We start from the raw sequence: 19,820 nt of genomic DNA, 5'->3' as shown, positions 1-19,820 counted from the left end.
GAAAAAAGTAATTCCATGATTACCTGTTTTACAGTGCTACGATCAATATAAATAATCCCTCAGGATCATTTTTCACTATTTACTTTTCACTTTCCCTTCAAGAACACTAAAGAACAAGGCGTAGAAAACTCTAAAACCTCAGACGAACTCCACGGAGTTTCTGCCCAGCCAACCGACCTAGTGTCTCAGAAACTTGCTTCAATGTTTTATCCAAGTACTTTTATCGACCTTTTGAGTCGTTGAAATGCCATACAATATCTATTTTACATATGTTTTGTATCCTGAGTTCTTGAATGTTCTTGAAAGAAATTGTTTGGGGGTAAATGGGCATATTGATTTGCACTAAATTTGGTAGGAGAATAACATTTTTCTGGGACGATGAAGTAGTTGGGTAGTTAGGATTATAACTTTAGAGCGTGAAATCGAAGTAAAAATTCAATTTCTAAGCTTGTAGAATAAACTATGTTTTTCCAACCCTTTCAGAGTCGAAAAGTTTTTCATGAAAAACTTTTCACTTCTGCTTTTTAATCCATTTTCCAAACTGTTCGCTTAAAATATAGTGGTTTTTGTCAGAATGTTGCTGGTCGTATAAAAGCTTAAATTTTATACACGAGCAACCTTATTCCAACTTTTAAACAACTTGATCCTTCTAGCCATTAGATTCTCATCTCCCCTTTTCTATTCGCAGATTTTCATGCAAGATCTGTGGGGAGGTGAGAGGCCAATTGACGATGATCTGCTGGCCCAACTGCTCGAGGACGAAGAACAACCATCACGACTAATTCCAGAGATCCCTTTTTCTCGAAACACCCCAAGTAATCCTTCGATCCCACCTCAAAACATGGGTCGAGTAAAGTCTACAGCCAAGAAAAAGAAATCATCCAACCCTTCTTCAAATCAGCCTGCTCCTTGGGCTAAAATTCCTTCGACCAGTGGTCGAGATGAAAATACTCCTGATCTAGAAATCCAAAATCAAGCCTAACTTCGAAACGTCCTTTGACCAGCCATCGAATGGTACGTTGCTCCTCCTAGCCAAATCACGGTCAGGATGATAGCCAATTATATCAGGAAGTACGGACTTCCTGGGGTAACCTTACTCCAACCCACCAAAGACCAGCGGGCAAACCTGCCTGGAGGTGCCTTCAGCGCCTGGTCGTGGTTTCATATTAAGGCAGGAGCGATCCTGCCTCTCCATCATTTTTTCCAAGGAGTGGCCAACTATTTTGGTGTTGCTCCTTTCCAAATAACCCCGAATGGGTATAGAATGCTTTCCGCACTCTATATCATTTACAGTCATAAAAAGTGGTCTATGCCTACGCCACACGAGGTCAACTACCTGTTCGACCTCAAATCCAACCCCAACCAAGAAAATACGGGGTTTTTTCATTTTTGCCACTGGGAAACGAACCGCACCTTTTCTGAGTGAGACCACCTTCATCTCCAATGTGGGGAAGTACCACCTGGAGTACTTTCTGACTACCAACATGGTCGCCAATAACCTAACCTTCACCCAAGGAGGTAATATCTTTGCTATCCTAGTCGTTTATTTTCCTTGTATTTTATCCGCATTTCCCTTAGAGATTTAGCAAGTTTCAGGTCCATGGCTGCGATCGGCCCCTACTCTAGAAATGGAAGTCCGAGCAGCACTCTTGGCCAGCATGATTGACGTAGAGAACAGCGTCAAACAGATGGTCACTGAAGCCAACCTGAGACTGGTCGGGCTTCTGGCCCCTCACCAGGATGTGAGGGAGTTAATGGTGGGGAGTGCCACCGGCGAGGAAATTCCCGAGAAGCACCTAGATGTGTCGCAACCTCAAAGGAGGAGACTAACTGGAGTGACAATCAGGGAATCCTCCAGCACCCCGCGAGGGGCCGCTCCCCCTACTCCTTCAGGAAAAGGAAAGAAGAAAGCTTCTGAATCCCTTTCACCTATCGACGAGTCTTCGGATGAGAACGGTACTGATCTCTCGCTCTTAGATAGTTTGCCAATTCCCTGTCACTTATTTGATGGGGATGGCAAATTTAAGTATATTCCAAACTTAGATTCAGATTTCTTCCAAGCAGTAAGTGAGGGTAGTAGTAGTTTAGTAAGTAATGTAGTGACTAATAATTATATCTTGGGTATTTTACTTACAATTGCCTTTGTTTCCTTCTTTGTCATAGCATACTCACTTATTTGTACTATCTAACTGTGTGTATTTTCCTTCTTGCAGACATGCCATCCAAAGATATGTTTGATCTTTACAGTGTGCCTGATGCTCCCGCAAGTAAGAAGAAAGCGAGTAGGCAGCATCGCGAGGAATGTAGCGAAGAGCCTCCGGCAAAGAAATCCTGCACTGAGGACCCTCCAGCAAAGAAATCCTGCACTGAGGATCCTTCGAAAAATACAATACCACCTCCATCTCCCCTCGAGCAGCAAACTCCGCCTACACCGGTCGAGTCCACCCTTTCCCCACCGGCTTCTGTCGATCAAACACAGCCGGCAGCCCCTGTTCAAACAGGGGATGACATATCCAGCCGCGTTCTAAGATCAGTCAAGGAAAGGATGACAAGGATCCTGAGGACAGAGTCGAAGGATGTCTACTAGATCTTGAACCGTGCTCTAAACGAGCTTGCCAGTGTAAGTTCTCTTCCTGTTGACACAATCTTTTTATCTATAATAGTCATTTTAACTTTTGTTTTGATCGTAGGCAATGCTGACCGTGACTGCCAGCCGGCTCCGCTCGGGGGTCATCACTGATAAATCCAAGTCATCCGACCAACGACATGCTGAGGAGCTTAAGGCCGTTGAAGCAAAATATGCCGAGCAGCTTGAGGTGGCTCAGAAGGCAAATGCGGCATTGCTCGAGGAGAAATATAAAATGGCTGAGGAGATGAAGGAGAAATAGGCTGCTCTGGACAAAGCTCTCGAGGCAAAGGCGAAGTACAAAGAGTCTCACCTTATCAATTTTTGCGAAGCCAAAAAGCTCGAGGCGGACCTGATCGAGAGCAGGCAAGAGGCTGATAAGTTGGAGGCTCGCATCAAGGATCTCGAAAAAGCCAATGCCAACAATCTGGAGAGGTACAAGGGCGCCACGTCCAAGTGTTTCTATGATTTCTGGAAACACAATCAAGGGGCCAATTTCAGCTATCTCCCCGAGCGCATGAGGCAAACTGAAATAGCCCAGTGCGTTGCTCGCTTGGCGGAAGAAGAAAAAGTGAAGATCCCAGCCTCGCCCGAAATCTCTTTGGCCACTGGCATTGAAGGTGTGGATAATGAAGCTGAAGCTGCAGTCGACCAGGAAAATCCACAAGACCCTCTTGCCTCATGAATATAAAGTTTATATATATATTTTTTTTACTTTAAAACAATTATTTTTATTGCTGCATGGGCAGCTTTAACTTTTAATAAGATAATTACATTCGAACAGTAACTGCTTGCGGTGTAAAAGGTTTCTTTTTTGATATTATAATACTTTCATTTATTATAACATATGTTCACATGACCGAACTTAGCATAGCGCTTTGGTTTGATTTATCAAAATACAAAATTTTAAAAAATACTCTAAGTACCGTAGCATGCTTTCACTTATTTTGCTCGTGTGTTTACATACCTGTCAATATGCTTTGCTTACTAGATGCCTTATGTGCCCCTCAAGTGATTGAGGAGCTTTAGGTCCTCGGTCACTTGCCTTGACCAAAAACTGTTCGAACATTTCTACTCGGAGTAGAGAATTTAAAACGATAATATAGAAAATCAACACACGTAATGAGGAAATACTTGTAATAAATACCATAGTTGGCAAGAATGACTGGCTACGCACAGTCCCTTTTAAATCTCGTAATAAATGTACAAACATGTCTGTACGAGTGATCAACAAAATGATCTTACACTTATAAGCGATCAGTCACATAAAATGACCAACCCTTTTTCATAACTTGTAAAAAGTAAAATTAATACAAGCCAATTCTTTAAGAAGAATTGTTTATTGATAGTACTTGCGCAGGTGTTCTCCATTCCAATAGCGAGGAATGAGATCTCTATTTAAGCGAGAAATTTTGTAAGTGCATGGATGGAGGACTTCTTCAATTTGGTACAGTCCTTCCCAATTAGGCCCGAGTACTCCAGCAGCCTGGTCGCGAGTGTTGAGGAAAACCCTTCGAAATACTAGATTTCTGACACTGAATTTTCTTTTGCGTACTTTAGAATTGAAATATCGGGCGACCTTTTGCTGGTACACTGCTACTCAGAGTTGGGCTTGCTCATGCTTTTCATCGACCAAATCTAGAGATTCCATTAACACCTGGATATTGGAGCCTTGATCGTACGTTTTTCTTCGGTGCGATGACAGATCTAACTCAACAGGTAGCATAACCTCATATCCATAGGCCAAGGAAAATGGAGTATGGCATGTTGCTGTTTGAAGGGAAGTTTTGTACGACCAAAGGGCTTCAGGCAATTGCTCTAGCCATGTCCCCTTCGCTTCCTCAAGTCTTTTCTTCAGAGTATCCTTTAGCGTTTCATTGTCTTCTTCTACTTGTCCCTTTTCTTGGGATGAGCGACTGAAGAAAAGATCTTGATAATTCCATGCCGCTCGCAAAAATCTGTGAACAGAACAGATCACTATCAAACTGGGTGCCGTTGTCTGAGACAATTTTTCTTGGGAATCCATAGCCACACACGATGTTTTTTACTACGAAATCCAGCACTTTCTTGGTCGTTATGGTTGCGAGTGGCTCAGCTTCGGCCCATTTAGTGAAGTAATCGACGGCCACTACGATGTACTTGATGTCTCCCTTTCCTGTGGGCAGAGATCCGATTAGATCTATACCCCAGACTGTGAATGGCCACGAACTTTGCATCTGTTTTAGCTCATTAGGGGATGCTCGTGGAATTTTGGAGAACCTTTGGCATTTGTCACACCTCTACACAAATTCCATCGAGTCTTCATTCATTGATGGCCAGAAGTATCCTTGCCTTAGGATCTTTTTTGATAAACTCTGTCCCCTAGCATGGTCCCCACAAAATCCTTTGTGGACCTCTTTCATCAATTCTTTAGCCTTCTCTTTCGAAATACACCTAAGGAGTGGCATTGAGTATCCTCTTCGGTACAAGATTCCATCTACCAGGATATACCTAGCAGCCTGCTGCTGAAGGGTCCTAGCTTTGTTTCTGTCCGTCGTCAACACACCCTTTGTCAAATACTATAATTATGGTGTCATCCATGTATTCGCCGTCTGAATTACCAAAGAGGTCTCTTCTGCTCGGATGCTCAGTGTAGATAGCCTTTCAACCGGCACTATGTTTAGAGTGTCAGCATCCTTGGCACTTGCTAACTTGGCCAAAGCATCAGCGTTCGAATTTTGGTCGCGAGGTACTTGCTGGAGAGTGTACTTATCAAACTGCGCCCATAAATCCTTTGCTTTATCTAAGTAAGCAACCATTTTTAAGCCCCGGGCTTGATATTCTCCAATGATTTGATTGACTACTAACTGAGAGTCACTGTAGATTTCAAGTGACTTTATGTGCATGCTTCTAGCTAACCATAATCCTGTGAGTAGTGCCTCATACATGGCTTCATTATTAGAAGCAGTGAAGTCAAATCTGATTGCGCAGTGAAATCGATGCCCCTCGGGTGTTATCAAAATCACTCCTGCTCCTGCGTGGTGCTCATTAGAAGAACCATTTGTGAACAACTTCTATGAGAGAGTTTGGTTTTGAGGCTCAAGCTCTTCAGGCGGTTCTGGCTGCTCGCTATCTGGTAGCCCAGTGAGTTCTGCGATGAAGTCTGCCAGAGCTTGTCTTTTTATCGCTGCTCATGGTGAATAAGAAATATCAAAATGCCCAAGTTCGACCGCCCATTTCAACAATCTGCCTGCGGCTTCTGGCTTCTGCAGAACTTGTCGTAGAGGCTGGTCGGTCAAAACTGTGATTGGGTGAGCTGGAAAGTAGGGTCGTAGCTTCCTGGAGGCTAAGATAAAGCAATAGGCTAATTTTTCAATAGGTGGATACCGCAGCTCCGCTCCTATTAGCCTCTTGCTTACATAATAAACAACCTTTTGCACGCCTCCTTCTTCTCTTACTAGGACAGCACTAGCAACGTATTCTGTGATCGCCAAGTAGATGAACAAAGTTTCTTTATCAACCGGCTTTGATAGAATCAATGGTTGCGACATGTGATTTTTCAAAGCTTGAAAAGCTTGTTCGTACTCCTCTGTCCATTCGAATTTGTTGTTTCCTCTGAATAGATTAAAAAATGGGACGCATTTGTCCGTATACTTGGAAATAAATCTACTGAGAGCAGCAATTCTTCCAGTCAAGCTTTGAACATCCTTGATCTTAGTTGGCGATTTCATATGGACCAGGGCTTTGATCTTCTAGGGATTGGCCTCAATTCCTCGCGAGTTTACTATAAATCCCAAATACTTCCCTGATCCTACTCTGAAGGAGCACTTGAGGGGATTCAGGTTCATATGATATTTTTCCAAGACGTTGAAGCATTCATGCAAGTCCCCTATATGCCCTTCTGCCTTCTTCGACTTAACCAGCATGTCATCGACATATACTTCCAGGTTTGTGCCGATCAGCTCCTTAAACATGTGGTTGACCAGTCGCTGGTAAGTCGCACCAGCATTTTTCAAACCGAAGGGCTTTACTTTGTAACAGTAAAGCCCTGTATCAGTCTGAAAGCTAGTGTGATCCTCATCAGGAGGATGCATATAGATCTGATTATATCTAGAGTACGCATCCATGAATGAGAGAATATTGTGCCCTGCAGTGGCATCGACCAGTTGGTCAATTCTAGGGAGTGGGAAACAATCTTTAGGGCAGGCTTTATTAAGGTCTGTGAAATCCACGCATGTTCGCCACTTTCCTTTCGGCTTAGGAACAAGCACGGGATTAGAGACCCATGATGGATAAAATGCTACCCTGATGAATCCATTCTCCTTCAGCTTCTCGACTTCTTCCTTTAGAGCCTTTGATCTATCTTTGTCGAGCAGCCTCTTTTTTTGTTGTGCTGGTTGAAAACTCTTGTCTATGTTTAGGACATGGCTAATGACTGCAGGATCTATTCCAACCATGTCTTTGTACGACCAGGCAAAGACTTCCTGGTTTTTCCTCAAAAATTCCACCAGTGCTTGCTTCGTTGTTGTCTCTAAGTTTTACCGACTTTCACAACCCTGGTCGGATTTTCTTCATCGAGTTGGACCTCCTCAAGGTCCTCGATGGGTCCTATCTCTTCATCAAAATCCCCAAAGCGAGGATCTAAATCTCTGTCCTCACATTGGGTAACGCCTTATTTGGTGACATCATCACCTAATTGGGCTAGTACATCAATAGCCATTTCCAACTCTTTTCCTGCAACTTCCCTCGATACACCTTTCTTCACCTTAGATATCAAGGCATTGTAGCACTCTCTCACTTCCTGCTGATTTCCCAACACGCATCCTATTCCTGTGTCGGTTTGGAATTTCATGGCAAGGTGCCATATCGAGGTAACGACTCGCAGGTCCACCAGAATTGGCCTCCCAATTACAGCATTATATGCAAAAGGACAATCAACTACTATGAAAGTAGTGACTCATGTCCTGTTTGCAGGTGCAGTTCCTGCCGTAACTGGAAGCCTAATTGACCCAGTTGGGGCAAGCCCTTCACCACAAAACCCATAAATGGTTTGGTTGCATGGCTCCAGGTCCTTGACGGAAAATTTCATTCTTTCCAGTGAAGACTTGTATAAGATGTTGAATGAGCTTCCTGTGTTAACCAACACCCTCTTAACCATCATGTTGGCGATTTGAACATCAACGACCAGCAGATCGGAGTGTGGGAATCGTACGTGCTGGGCATCGTCTTTAGAGAAGGTAATCAATTCCTCCTCTGTTCGAGACTTTTTTGGTGCTCGATCCTCCACACTCATCATCTCGATGTCCTGGTCGTGGCGTAAGGTCCGAGCGTATCACTCCCTTGCCTTCCCACTATCCCCTGCAAGGTGTGGGCCACCACAGATGGTGAGTAACGTACCTGCCACAGGAGCTGGCTGTAAAGGTGGCAAGCGTTGGCATGTAGGTGCCTGCTCATTGCCACCTTGAGCCTCTCGCTGAGACCTTGCTGCAGCTCGCACATATCTCCTTAGATGTCCCTGCCTGATTAGGAACTCAATTTCGTCCTTCAACTGGTTGCACTCATTGGTGTCATGTCCGTAGTCGTTGTGAAAACGACAGAATTTTGTTGTATCTCTTTTGGAGATATCCTTCCTTATTAGTGTGGGTCGCTTATAAGGAACATTAGAGCTAGCCGCCTGGTAGACCTCTGCTCGAATTTCGACAAGGGCCGTATAGTTGGTGAATCTTGGCTCATATCTGTTGCCTTTGGGGCATTTATTCTCAGATGCTAACGGCTCATTGCTTGCCCTTTTTCCACCATTCCTGCCATTTCCTTTGGTTTATCCGACCCGTTGGTGGCCTTGGCGGGATCTTCCTTTGGTTCCTTGTCCTTCGTAAGCGATTTCCCCTTGTTGGAAATTGTGTCCTCGAGCTTGATGTATCGATCAGCTTGGTCCAAAAAATTCTGGGTACTCTTTACCCCGTTTTTCCTTAGGCTGTTCTAGAGGGGAGAATGGCGTCTGACCCCGACAGTTAGGGCCATCATCTTTCCCTCGTCGCCCACTGTTTTGGTTCCAGTTGCTGCTTGCATAAAGCGCTAGACATACTCCTTTAAGGGCTCTCCCTCCTTTTGGCGTATCTCAACCAGCTGGTTGGCCTCAATGGGGTGTCCATAAAATTCCTTCACGAACATTTCCCAGGATACTATACTAGCAGGAGGGAACTTAAAGAACCACTTATGGGCAGTGTCAGATAGTGTCGCGGGGAAGATCCTGCTGCGGGCATCGTCAGACACCTTCTGAGTATCCATTTATATCTCAAATTTGTTGATGTGAGATACTGGGTCTCCATACCCATTAAAGTTTGGCAGTACTGGCATTTTCAATTTGTTGGGGGTTTCTGCCACAGCTATCGTCTGCACAAACGGAGTGCCTCTCCTCCGGTTGTACTCTATGTGGGATGTTCGACTCCCGACCAGCTGCTGTACTGCCTGGTTCAGAGCATCAATTTGTGCATGAACCACGTCTAGGATCGCTGGGGCGACTGGTGCTGGAGAAGCGTACTCATCGTTCCCTTCACGACGGTCGTTGAGTACGTCCCTCAAATCATCATCCCTACGCCTCTGTTCGCTAACTCATAGCCGATTGTTATCCCTGTTTTCCCCCGGGACGCGTGGCGTGACATGATGGGTACATGGGCTCCCTCAAAGAGATCCAGGCCCACCCTGAGCCCAATGAACAGGGAAGAAAGTCCTGATAGTCCCCGTCCATATGGTCCGGGCCATCAGTATTGATCCAGGCCAAGGTGTCCCCGTCCAGATGATCCCGGACAAGATGATCCCGGCCAAGGTGTCCCCGTCCAGAATGATCCCGGACAAGATGATCCCGGCCAAGGTGTCCCCGTCCAGATGATCCCGGACAAGATGATCCTGGCCAAGGTGTCCCTATCCAGATGATCCCGGACAAGATGATCCCGGCCAAGGTGTCCCCGTCCAAAATGATCCCGGACAAGATGATCCCGGACAAGGTGTCCCCGTCCATGTGGTCTGGGCCATCAATGATCCCAGACAAGATGATCCCGGCCAAGGTGTCCCCGTCCAGAATGATCCCGGACAAGGTGTCCCCGTCCATATGGTCCGGGCCATTAGTAAATGAACCCGGACAAGATGTCCGGGTAGGAAAAGTTTGGTTTTCCCTGAAGCTGATAGGTCCTCGAGAAACACAGAAGTTGGTCTCCTCAACTATGAACAAGAAGTTATGCATGGAGCGTACACTGTTCCTGGGAAACAGTGCTGCCACTACACTGACAGATCTTGTCCCCCGAATCTTCCTCGTCGATTGTAACACCCAGACTGAAGCAACTGTTTGTCGCGAGTCTTATAATGTGATCATGTTTGGGCTGGCCCAATGGGCCTTTGTTAATATATGTTATATATTTCAAATCCTTTGTATTATGGCTCCATTAGTGAGCAAACTATAATTACATCTCTATTGGGCCAGGATTAGTCCAGCCCAAGCCCATTGCACAGGACTGCCTATAAATAGTGCCAGTTGTGCACAGTAGGGGGGATCCCAAGGGTTGGCTTGTAAGCGATTACTCTGCTCAAATTTGCAGAAAACTCCATTGTCAAAAGCTCTCTAAGCTCTAATACAAATGACTCGTGGACTAAGGCTCATTAACGCCCCAACCACGTAAAAACCCCGTGTTGACCTTCTACTTTCATTATTATTACTAGCAAATATTATTCATTAATAGAGTTGCCGAAAATCTCGGTTAACACCGATCAAAGACATTATTTTTCCGGGGGTGCCCCCTAGCGTTATGGCTCGCTGACCTATTTTCTCTAGGTGGGGGGTTTTCACCTCTTTTTTCATTCCCCTGACCAGCATTCCCTCTCCCAGAATCGACCTCATTATAGTCGAGGCCGTCTCTAAATTGTGGCCGACTATGGCGCGATCGGTTGTTCACGTTGTTTCCTCCTCGGGCTGGCATCTCCCAAGCATTAGGGGGAGGCTTGTGCTGGTCGTTGGGTCCCCGTACATTATTATGTTGTGGGGGGACCCTGACTGTAGAGCTTGGCTCATCGTTCCTTCTGTTGGTAGAAGGACGCTGCCCCCTACTCGGTGGAATTGGCTCTTTGTCCCCTGGGCGTCTAGTGCTGTGGCTGCCCAGCCCTATTCTGCCTTTGGCGTTGGGGGTTGCCTCGACCAGCTTGAGATGGCGGCTGCTATTTAGGATCCCAAATGAAATCATCTTGAGCCACAGGTGGCTGCTCCGGCCTTTGAGGGCTTGCTGGCTAGAGCGGAGGACTTGGATTAGGAGCCTGCTGAGGTGGCGCACTCGATGGCTGATCCGGTTAAGAGGTCGGTGCAGCCTATCCTCGAGCCAATTGAATGGCTACTTCAAGAGCGGCCGTGCCATCTCTCTGCCGACGGTCCATGTCCGCCTATCGTTCATTCAGCTCTTTGCGCTGGCACTCAATCTCCCTTTGCTATAGCGCCAAGGTTTCCGCTGCATTCTCCTGATTGGCCTTCAGATTGGCCAACTCGTTCTGCAACACCGCTATTGTTGCCCTCAGCGTTTTCGAATCTAATTCCTCCTCTTAGAATTCCAAATGTGGTTCATTCTTAGCCACATTTGGAGGAGGAGGTTGAAATGATGCAGCGCCAGCAGTCTGTCCAGCTCTCTTGGATGTCTTTGCCATTTGATTTTCTTAAAGCTTCTTGAGTTCACCTCTCAACGAAAGCACCAGAATGTTTACCCTCGATTTGGCCAACGACACGAAGTCAGAATAACGACAAAGATATAAGAAACCAATCAAGAATGGAATCAAATGGTAAAGAAATGACACAAGTGATTTATAGTGGTTCGACCCCAACTATGTGGTAATAACCTACGTCCACTTAGTGATATTATTGATGTTGAATCCCAATGGCGTGATCAAAGAACTAGGGTTCTTGAGTTTCACAAGCCTTAGGAGAATTACAGTTTTTCGGTGGATAATCGCACTATGCTCTTTCTATGAATCTTCAGAAAAAGGGTTCCAAAGTCCCTTCCTTGAGCCCTCTCATTCATATTTATAGGCTCAAGGGGGTTACATGGGCCAATGGGCCTTAATTATCCTTAATATCAGCGTATCAAGGCAATAAAGAGAAAATAATAAATGTAGTTATTACAAGATTACATATCTTTAAAGGAAATAAACCGAAGTATGAGACTAGACTGGTCGCATCTAATCGCGAGATCTGATGAAGCAACAAGGAGCTGGTCGATAGACGAATAACATGTCTTCACTTTGACACTGCCACATGCCAACCACGTGTAATAATTTCTTGCCACGTCATCAGGAGCCATTTTTGGGTAAACAATATATATTTTTTGTATTCTTCGATTTGCAATTTACATCTTTACATGGGCTTAAAAAAAATTTATATCATAATTTTTTTGTCTTTTCTTTTGAATGAATAAATGTGTTTTCTTTTGAAGAAAATGTGTTTTTGGTACAAGTTAATGTGTTTCTTTTAAGTGAATGTAGTTGGTTAGAGTTTCAAAATACAAAATAAACTATCAAGAATCATTTGCATTTACAATTATAACCTCACTTAGGTAATAAATTCTTTAATTTATTTTGTTGTGGGACCAAGGTCCATACATTTTCTTTTAATAACTACTGATTTTCTTCAAAAAGTTGCAACATATAATAAATAATGATGTATAAATACTGTGTAGCAGACAAATAGTTTGGGTGTGAGCCATTCCGCCTCGTACGATTCCTCCTCTGTACGAGGCGGGATGGAATCGGTGGCCATTTATCTTATCCTCTATATTTATGCTAATATTGTTGGGGTTTTATGTCGTAATTAAAAAAAATTATAATCTCATTCATTATCAATAAAAGAATAGAAATCATTTTTTGACTTGGTCAATCACTTTGCTCACATGTTTTATTTTCATGATTATTTGTTTAATATTAGCTTCTATTAAATCTCGAGCATATAGCTAATCGTATTTATAGTGAGCTAATCACAGTGGAATATAAATATGATTATATGTTCAAATATAAGTTAGTCCTAAGATTAGTCAGTGCTCAAAACTTACACTAACTTGACAATCTACGATGTGATCAACTTACACATTGTAGTGTTATGTTCTGGTTATGTTCTTTCCAGAACATTAGCAAAGTAGATAAGATCAGATGTATTTTTTATATCGGACTGAATTGATATTGACAGTAGATAGGATAAGTAAACATACAGTTATTATCTATTCTAGTCATATCATATAGTTGACTATAGGTCAATTCAATCTCAATTCTGAGTGGTTAGTATTCTAACTGATTGTATTATTTGAGTTCTTTGACTTGTTCATTACCAACTTACCCTACGGACTAGCCCATACTTACATCTTGGGAACTCGGTAGTACAATTGAGTGGGAGTGTTAATCATAGATATGAACATCTATAGGTTCTAATGAATAAGTGAAATGATGGTTTCCTTTTAGTTTGGTTCAAGGTGCTAAATGATAGAGATCTCATTTCAGTAATTAATATTAGTTTACAAAGAACTAACTCTTTTAAGGATAAAATACAATGAGGGGTAAAACGGTATTTTAATCCCATCGCATTGTAGATCGTCTATAGAGGATTGAGCGACAATTATGGTTGTAACAATGGATAATTAATAGCATATCTATATTGCTTATAGAGTGTTCTATGAATTCAAGAGAGCAATTCTGAGTCTTTAGTGGAGTCATGAGGAATTAATAAGTTGGTAAATTTATTTGTTAAATTTATGATAATTTATTGGAGCTTGATTTCATAGGCCCATGGTCCCCACTGTACCTTGGATAAAATCATCTAGATAGTCTCAATTAATTGATTTAATTATCAAAGTTGACCATGTCAATTTTGGATAGTTTCACAGAGTTATATAATTGAGAGTATAAAAGAGAAATTAGGGCAGATTTATTAATTAAGATAAATTGGTATCTAAATTAATAAATAAGTTTAAATCAAGTTTAAAATTATAAATAATTAATTTGATAAAGGATTTGAATAATTATTTAATTAATTAAATCAATAGAAAATAATACCACCCTTGATTTTAAGTCCAATGGGCTTATAATCAAATGGGAAATTTCACGGGCCTAAAGCCCGTGATAATTTCGACCTAGGGTTGATTATTGGATATTATTTTACTGATTTTTTAATTGAATAAATGACATAATTGAGCCTATAAAAGGAATACTAAGAGAGAGTTGAAATCATAAGTTGAATCACAAGTTTCTAATAGGTTTTAGATTCTCTCTAAACATAAGTCATTTTCTAAGCCTCATTGTTCTTTTTCTCTTCTTCTCTCTCAGTATCTATTTCATGTGTTGAGAATTGTTCACTCTAGTATAAGTGATTCTAAGGATACTTTGGAAGACTGTGAAAAAAATTGAAGATCGATTCAGTTTTTTGGGAATACTCTGCGACAGAAAGGATACAAGGGTTAGAGAAACTGAAGGAAGGACTCTATTATTCTGTTGCGTATAATGTTAATATTCTCATCATTATTTCTCTTTGAATTCAATTTTAGAAACATGTTCTAAGTTGTTCCATATTAACTTGTTTAATATTCGATCTACATGAAAATAAATAAAGATCTTGTATAAGTTTCACAACAACTAGCCTTAGAGCCTTTGGTAATCTTTATTTTCATGCATGAACATGTTAAAAATTGAATTATTTAATGTGTTTGAATAATTTGACGAACTTCATGATTTTATGAAGCATATTAAATTTTATGTGATTATTATCAATTTTAGGTTATTTTGTTGTGTTTTCTATGCCATTAATTTTTATATATGCTTTTATTTTGTGTAAAACATGGTAGAAATTAATTAGAAAATGGTTTTGGTTTGAAAAATTGTACAAAAAAATTTCGAATTTTTTTTCCCCCCGCTGCTAGTCGCATCACCTAGCAGCTTGTGCATTCATCCCCCAGCGTCCCTCGGCAGCCAGAGCATCTCCACGCGCGCACACCTCGGCAATTAGATGAATCCGCGTGCACACATCACACACCACGGTGAACAGTACCCATTCATCACAATATTTTTTTAATTATTTTTAAATAAAAATGTGAAAATTGATTATTTATAATCAAAACTAAAAATATCAGATTTATTTTATCATTTAAAAATATATTTTTTTAAATAAGATATTTTTTTTGTTTGAGATTTAAATAATTAGATATTTTTACAAAGATTCATATTCAAATTTAAAATTAGACTAAAAACTTAATTTTAAATATTTTAATATTAAAATATTATACTTAAGATATTAGATATTTAAGATATTTTCTTTTAAATACTTGTTATTTTTATTAAATCCTTATTTGAAAATATAAATGTTTGTTTATTTTATTGATTTTAATATTTAAATTATTTGAAATTTGAAATTTGTTAGTTAGATATTTGAATATGTTTAACTGTTTTGAGATATTTTAGGGTTGTTTTAACTATTAATATTTTATTTTTTCAAAGTGGTTAAAATATTAGCTAATAGTTGTAAGAACACAATATATTTTTTTGAAAAACAGTTAAGATATTGATTTTAAAGTTTAAAATTGGTTAAATTTTGAAAAATATCATTTTTTCAACCTACTAATAAAATATATTTTTTTAATAAATGAGATTTAAATTAACTTTTGTTAATTGTTGATAAATCATATTTAAAGTAAATTAATATTTTTCAAATTAACCTAAACCAAGTTGATTGTTGATAAATGAAATTTAAATGAACTTTTGTTAATTGTTGATAAATTTTGTTAATTGTGGTAATTGTGCATAAATTCATAGAATTGCTCATACAGTAACATGATTAGGCTCATCCAATTACAACATGTATGTTTGCACTATATGTGATATCTTTGTAATTGGGCTTAGATTCATATAGTGGCTCATATGTTTGCTAGATATATGGATTTTTGTCAAATAAAATATTCATAAAATTATAGGTTTTATTTGGGCTCATTAGACAATGTATAGTTTAAAATCATCTCTTGTGGGTGGTTCCACTTGTGAAGGCTCATTTTCTTTGCATGACTATAGTGGGCCTAATCAATTAATAAAACGAATGTTTAAATTCCTGCCTTTTGGACATTGTATGGAAGTATGGGGGCCTTCGTAATGGGAACGACATACTGGATCCAGTCATCCTCTATACAAGCCCAATTGTTAAGGCTTATTTACCTGAGTTGGACTTAATTGTATAGGTTCATTATATTAGTTAAACCTAAATATTGATTAGCAACAAATTAATTGAATTTGTTTCAATGTGACACTTTAGAATTAATAGGAAATTACAGGACTTTGGTTTTAAAAATTTAATCTTTTTCAATTTTTTGGAGAACCATAGTCATTAATTTTCTAAAAATAAATAATAAAAATACTATTTTTAATTTTATAATGAGCTTATTTTAAGAATTATATTCGATCTCCACCGTTGGTTTAACAAGGTCAATAGCTTAATGGGGCCTCGAGACTCTTTGATTCGGCCCCCTACGGAAGGTGTTCATTAGTTATTTTGACAAGGTTAGATTTCAAAGGATAGATAATTATGGGTCAAATTCTACTAGACTCACCTCTACGGTGGCTACTAGGACTAAATCTATGATTATTGAAACTGTGGGTCTATCTCGTAAAATAAGAGATTTTATTTTCTTATTTTGGTCGAATAGTAGGTTGTTAATAATGGTGTCTATTATTAAATAAGTTTACAACTTTATTTAACTAGTGGTATTTTTTACTCTCGCCAACCAGGACAAGGATACCATAGATTAGTTAAAAACCTAAAGAAATAAAGATATGATTATTTTGGTATTTTTTCCTCATATATTACATATTTTGGTATATGTTGTACTATTTTCTTGAAATTAGAGTGAATAGAAGTTTTATTGAGCAAAAGTGATTGATTTCTATTTTATTGTTAATTGGTAGTTTTAAGTATGGCAGTGTCTACTCCCATCCTTTCTCAACTTTCGATGGAGAAACTCACTGGAGAAAACTTCCTTAAATGGAAGCAAAGCATCAACATTGTGTTGATTGGTGACAACTCCAAGTTTGTCAGACCGAGGAATCCCGAGAACGAGCACCGTCTTCGCACGTTCGTGATCAACTCAACTATGGTCTGACACAGCTCATGAATGAGCATCAGACTTTTGAGTCTATCATGGGTGGACCTAGTAAGGGAGGAGAAAATAAGACTATTGTTGTTGTTGCTGATCCAGCTAGAGCTGAAGCTAACCAAGCTTCGTCTTCGATAGTTGAAAACAAGAGGAAAGATGGACAAAACAACAATCCCAAGTCCGCAAAGGATGCAAAGACGAGTGCACAACCAAATGCACAGACGCCTAAGGGGATATACAAGAAAAATAAGAAAAGTAATGGTAAGTGTTTTCACTGCAAAGAGAAGGAGCATTGGAAACAAGATTGCCCCAAGTTACTAGCAGATAAAAACAACGGTAATGATTATAGTTCATATATCTTAGAAACATGTGTATTAGAGAATGATAAATCTATTTGGATTATTGATTCTGGATCTACCAACCATGTTTGTAATTCTTTACAACTTCTTGAATCGTGGGAGGAAGTGGAAGAAAGTGACTTAAAGCTTAGAGTTGGGAATGGAGCGTTCATTGCGGTCCAAGCTAGAGGAAGAACACGTCTGAAGTTCGGATATAATTTTAATTTTAAATGATGTATTTTTTATTCCGAATTTCAGTAGAAATTTAATTTCAGTTTCCATGTTGTAATTAGAACAATTGTTATGACTTTCATAAGTTCTAATATATCTATTTCTTTCAATGGATCACAATTGTGTATTGCACGTTTGGAAAACAGGCTTTATATTCTGCGACTTAACGAACCCCTCTGTCATGCCCCGAATTCTCCGGTGTGGTTTAATGGCGCGATTAGTAGGCCGGGAGGGCCATACTTGCTTAATTATGCCATTAAATGATATTATGCATGTAAACGTGAATTATATTATAATATGATGTTAAATGTATGCATATGGGTCCACGTTTTTAGTTACAGGGGTGTGATGGTAATTTGGCTCGTTGAGGGTATAATTGTATATTTGTATGCGTATTGATGATATATGTTGAGACCACATTATAATGTGGGTTTGTTCGAGCTATTTGGCATGAGACGATATTGGATTATTGATTAGCGGTTTAGTCACAACAGGTTTAAGTTCAGGGCTCGGGATGAGTCCCGGGGTGATTTTAAGGATTAGAGCGTTGCCGGGAATTAATGGGTAACGGGATATAAACTATTGGTGTTTGCAATTATCGAGAATAGCGGGAATTGGAGAGCGTTAATTATGATTAACGAGATAGGTGGAAAATACCAATTTTGCCCTTGGGAGCCTTTAGAAACCTTAAATTGACCTAGGGGTATAATGGTCATTTCACCCCTAGGATATATATAACCATATTGGCTGAGAAAGAGGTAGAAAAACCTAGTAAGTTCAAGAGCCTTCCTGTATCTATTTATCCTTCAGTTACCTTTGAGATTTTTTAACCATTCTTAAGGATTCAAGCTTGGGAAGTAAGCCTTGGGAGTTTGGGGGTGTGTTCCTCCATTGAAGAGCATCATTGCAACGCCCTACTTCCTTAGAGCCGTTATTAAGTGAGTTTTAATCCTGCATTAAACTCGCTAATTGAGGTTTTTAGGACAAAAGTGTAATTAAATCATAAACAGCGAAACAAACTTTGAAAATAATTCCATTTACTATAAATCGTTGAGTAGTTGACACTTGGGATCCCAAGAAACTGTTTAGAAATATTTACAACATATAATTTACAAATTTAAGTCGACTAGACGACAAAATCTAAGTTTTAGTACAACCATCTCCCAAAACCACTGGCCGTGGCAGCCAGGCAGGCCAAACATGTACACGCCGCTTCACGCTCTCTGTACTCATGGTTGGTTGACTTTCCCCTTGCCCTTACCTGCACCACAGAGCACCCGTGAGCCGAAGCTCAGCAAGAAAACCCTCACAAGCAATTAACATATGCATAACAAACACTTAGCGTATAATCAGGCCACCAATAGGCTACACACATACAACCATGCCGTCCCAGGCGCTTTACCAGGCCCTGGGTTCGCGGTCCACACCGTGAGGATATCCCAGGTATCCTATAGGGTCTCACCCTGGCAACTCGCACCACACGTGCTCAACGCTGCTCCCAGCCCCTTGCCGTACTCGGCCTAGCACTCAACGTGCCCAACGCCGTTCCCGGCCCCTGCCGACCTCGGCCTACACCGTTCCCGGCTCACGCCGAACATAAATATAATCGCATTCATAGCATAACAAACATATACTGAATACTAACAAATTCAATCAAAGGGCTACGCCCTGCAATTCAGACATATTGGGCTCAGCCCTGCATACAAGCTCTATGGGAACAGTGGTTTTCTTACCTGTATCCCGAGCTTTCCGATGCACCAAGGCCGCGAGCACGGTCCTCTAACCCGAGCCTCTCCGGAGACCTAGTCACAACACATATAAAACATCCTTTAATACTAACCAATCCAAAACCACTTCCCGGGACCAATCCCACACTCTCGGAATCTCCAAACTCCTAAAACAATTCATCGGAAACATCCCCCGAACCCCCAGAGTAAATGCTCAAAATTGCAAAATTCCATGTTCTAAATATAGCCTAGCACCACGGCGCTGCCCTAGAGGGCCGCGGCGCTCAGCAAGTCAGAAAGGCTTCCCGTATCCTGAAGCAGCCTCGCGCCGCAGCGCCCAAGAACAGGGCCGCGGCGCTCTTTCGCGAACCTAGAAATATGGGTTTTCCTTTGCATTTTCCCCGAGCCAAAACACTCCCAATTCAACCCAAACACATACCTAAACCCCAAAATCAGTTTAAAACCCCAAATAAACCATTTGACAACTTATAAACATCATAAACCAGCTCAATCATAAGAAATCACACCCAAAATCCACCCTTTGGTTTCAAATTTCAAAAACTCAAACAAAGACTTGAAAAACTTAACACATGCTTCAATATACTCAAACCACACCAGAAACAAAAATTCAAAGGTGACAAAAACTCTTACCTCGATCAATAACTCAGCTTGAGTTTCCCCCAATCCCAGCTTTAGACCAACTCCTCTTGATCATCAAGCTGAATTCTCATAAAAAACCAACCATAGCTATCCTTAAATTTCCATTCTTACT

At 40.7% G+C, this 19,820-nt stretch overlaps 1 protein-coding gene across 1 annotated transcript; it reads left to right on the top strand.

Annotated features, from left to right (window-relative positions):
* Nucleotides 1–2,215: 2,215 nt before the first annotated feature.
* Nucleotides 2,216–3,311, top strand: LOC133832666 (actin cytoskeleton-regulatory complex protein PAN1-like). Its single transcript, XM_062262978.1, has 3 exons — nt 2,216–2,578; nt 2,691–2,828; nt 2,967–3,311. The coding sequence occupies exons 1-3, from the start codon at nt 2,216–2,218 to the stop codon at nt 3,309–3,311; spliced, it is 846 nt and encodes a 281-aa protein (XP_062118962.1).
* The last annotated feature ends 16,509 nt before the right edge of the window (nt 3,312–19,820 follow it).

The sequence above is a fragment of the Humulus lupulus genome, chromosome 4 (genome assembly GCF_963169125.1).
Source record: "Humulus lupulus chromosome 4, drHumLupu1.1, whole genome shotgun sequence".
NCBI classification, from domain to species: domain Eukaryota; kingdom Viridiplantae; phylum Streptophyta; class Magnoliopsida; order Rosales; family Cannabaceae; genus Humulus; species Humulus lupulus.
This window is presented reverse-complemented; position numbering and strand designations above follow the sequence as displayed.